Below are 3,492 nucleotides of genomic sequence, written 5' to 3'. Positions count from 1 at the left end.
ATATGATTTCCCTACGACTTTAAGATAATTAAGATCTTCAAACTTGGAATCAAAGTCGATTGTTTTTTTTAAACTTTTTCGGATTGACTCTGACCTGGATGAGAGTCTCCACCAGCAGGTTGAAGGAGTAAACAAAGCTGCGACTCGGTGAAAGTGTTGAATGGACACATGCTGCAGGGTGTCTTTTATTTTTTGGAGCAATAGATTAATCACATCAGCATCGATGTTACACAGCAACATACTATGAAGCTTCAGGAACAGGGAGAAACGTTTATGGCACTTTGTTTACAATAATATTGCTTTAAAAACACAACATACCCATTCTTAATACAGCTTCATGGGGTTAGTTTCACTGCATTTAAATATCAAATATATTGATTTACTGACCTATTCATGTTATTGCTAACATCAAACATAGCAAACAGTATATGCTTGAATGGCAGAGCTGTGTAGGAGTTTGGTGAAGAGTCCAAAGGAGGAGAATGAAATCCAGAACATGCAGCACAGCTTGATGGGACGATGGGAGGTTAGCAAGCAGAGTTTAAATACGAGTGGCGGACTGCGTCGCTCCTTCGGCCTCTAACACATGCAGTCCCTGCAGCAGAGGGAAGGTACAATCTTTTTTTTTCTTCTTCATGCCGGCGACTGGAGTCTGAGCTTCATGTGTTTGTTGAGTCGGGATTCGGTTTGGAAGAGAGGAACGTCTCACGCAGAGAGAGGGAACCTTCTGGAAAACAAACCCAACTCTCCTGCGTCTCCGTTTCCTGGTAAACAGCTCGTTCGTCGGCGGTCGTTCTCCTCACAAACAGAAGAAACACGGAAGCAAGCAGACTTTTCCGTTTGGTTCGATTCATGGAATGAGGTGAAAGAACCGCTGAAGGGACCAGATCTGCTTCATGCCAGCGAGGTTACGCTACATGATTGGCTGAATGTGTCCGTATGATGGAAAACACTGTGGTTGCCTAGACAACGATAATAAAATCACACAGCGTCGGTGTGTCGGGTGAGGAGCATCTGTAGCATTAGCGTGTCTAAATGACCGATGAAGATTTACCTGATCGATAACAAAACTGAAAAAAAAACGGACAGAAAAGGGCACCAGGTCCCCCCTTTAGAGGGGCTCCCCGACATCCTTCTGTTGCGGGTTCCCGGGGCGGTGGAAGCTTCGGAATCCAGTCTCCCTTCCCCCTCTGGGAACCCCACCCAGGCCGTGCCTGACCGTGCAGGGATGGCGACGTGCGACCAAAGCGTGCTGTCCAGGCTGCCCGCCTCCAGGCCGCCCCAACTCTCCCCTTTTGTTTATATCGTGATTTTAGACCATGATATAAAGGGGGAGAGCTGGCTAGCGCTGTAGCTAACAGGTTAGCCTCTTTTAGCTCGCTCAGTTAGCCAACAACTGAGCGAGCTAACCAATCTTTAAATAGAATAACTGTTTTATTTGTCTAAAAACTCTATAAAAGTCATTTTTAGGATGTTCCATCTGTCCTCCTCTGCCCTCAGATCTTAATAAAAAGAATAAAAATAAGTGGAATAAGAAACGGGCGCAACACAGTTTGTCCGAGTGGAGTTGCCGTATGATGACATCATAAGAAGGGGCGGGGCCCGAGCAGATCTGGTACCTACAGCGGAGTTTATGGAAACTAAATGGATGTTAGTTCACATCAAACTTAGCAGATATGTGGCTCATTTTTCTAACATTAATATCTGTGTTTGTTAAAAACACAGATTAGCGGCAAGAAAAAAAACAACAGAAAACTATTTTATCAGCTTTTCACAGGATTCACTAAAAATTATCATTTTAAAAATAATTATTTCTATTTGACTTTATTCTTAATCTCTGGGTTTATACAGGAAGAAGTAACGTTAATTAAATCCTTTTTAATGCCTTTAGAAATAATTGTAATGCCACCAACAGATACCTATGACTTTACGGATAACCAGAAGCAGTTCCGCGCAAATATATCGTGATATAATATATCTGACGAAATTGTTGTTAGAATGTTTTTTTTTTTAAATAAAGAATTTTAAATGCCACAATAATTAAATTAATTTTAATGCCAATAAAAAAAAAGTTTCATGACTTTTAATGACGTGTGGAAAGCCAGCATTAGAGGTAAACACATTACGTAGTGAATATTATGTCTTAGCATCACCGACTTTAACACAGCAGCTCTAGATGTTAGCTGTTTGCGCTAACATCGGATTTTTACAGCTCATAAAAGTTGGAATTAATTTAAAGATGGGTACAGTGACGGGCTTTGGCCACCAGGGGGCCCAGAAGCAATTTTAAATATGAGAAATAAGAAGAAAAACGAAGAGAAAGAAGAGGTCAGCGTCTGTTTTTGGCTTTTAAGGGACGGATTCTTCTGGCTGGGAAGGTGCAGCTAATTCCACTCACATCTTTAGAGCCTCGGGAAAAATGATGCCGACGACATTCAGGAAGATTATGCAACGCTTTTCTCCTCTCCGCTGTGCCCCTTTGTCCCTCCCCTCATCTCTCTTCCATTTGCCATCAATCCATCGAGTCCCGCAGGCTGGCAGGCCAGAGGCTGAGCTAGCACTCTGTCACATTAGCTTTCTGCTGAGTGAATTACTCGGCCTCCATTACACTAACAAGAAAGGAGGGAGATGGAGACGGAAAAAACTGGAAGGACGAGGAAAGAAGGACGGATCAGACAGGATGAGTCAGTAGAAAAAAAGAGGGATGGGAGAGAGGAGGCTGACGAGGGAAGAAAAGGAGATTTATGATGGAGGAAAGAGTGAGCAGCAAAAGGAAGAGAAATGAAAGAGAGGGTGGGTGGAGGTTAGAGAGGGGGAACAGGAGAAGGATGAGGCGGAGGACAAAAGGGCAGCGATGGAGGAGAGGAGAGAGCGGCTGAGATGCTGTGATGTAACGCTGCTATGGCTGCTACGCTGGAAACGCTGAAAGAAGCGGAAATGAAGGAGGTTAGGGTCTAATGAGGAGAAACCCTCCCCCTGGTCAAACCGTGGGCTCAAAGCCATGCAAGCGCAAACGCTGCAGCGACGCGTTTCTACAGACACAAATCCACATTCAGTGAAACAACACCTCAATAAATATCATAAATTATATAAATAATATAAATAAACAGAGTTGGAGTCGGTGTGCGGTGAAAACGGAAACACGGACAGTCAGTTATCAGCGAGGTACGGCAGAAAATAAAAACACTTTCTCCTGGTTTCTCTCTCAGAGCTCGGTGCAGCGCTCCTGCTTGCTGTAGTGGTCAAACTGACTCTTCCAGTGCATCATGTAGGACGACCAGCGGTGGAACTCCATCTTCCACTGACGCTCCGCCTCGTCGATGTTACCTGGCGGGAGGAGAAGAACACAGAGCGGGTCAGAGCGTCGCTGCAGTTCACCTGCTGCGCCCTAAAAACCTGGACGGAGGAGGAGGTTCAGCTCCGTCAGGCTGCAGCCGCTCCGCGATTTCAAAATCACCTCTGGTTATATTTCACCAAGCAGATCAGATAAAA

General features: G+C 44.5%; 1 protein-coding gene across 1 annotated transcript in view; it reads right to left on the bottom strand.

Annotated features, from left to right (window-relative positions):
• Window positions 1–2,078: 2,078 nt before the first annotated feature.
• The window catches only part of ache (acetylcholinesterase (Yt blood group)), a 20,774-nt gene continuing 19,360 nt past the window's right edge, over window positions 2,079–3,492 (bottom strand). Inside the window, exon 8 of the mRNA XM_015405342.1 lies at window positions 2,079–3,327. Within this exon, the coding sequence (XP_015260828.1) occupies window positions 3,206–3,327 (122 nt within the window). The 3' untranslated portion in view covers window positions 2,079–3,205. The remainder of the gene's footprint in view (window positions 3,328–3,492) is intronic.

This window comes from Cyprinodon variegatus, unplaced genomic scaffold, assembly GCF_000732505.1.
Source record: "Cyprinodon variegatus isolate N-32 unplaced genomic scaffold, C_variegatus-1.0 Scaffold2158, whole genome shotgun sequence".
NCBI classification, from domain to species: Eukaryota; Metazoa; Chordata; class Actinopteri; order Cyprinodontiformes; family Cyprinodontidae; genus Cyprinodon; species Cyprinodon variegatus.
Note: the sequence above shows the minus strand (reverse complement) of the source record. Positions and strands in the feature narration are given on the sequence as shown.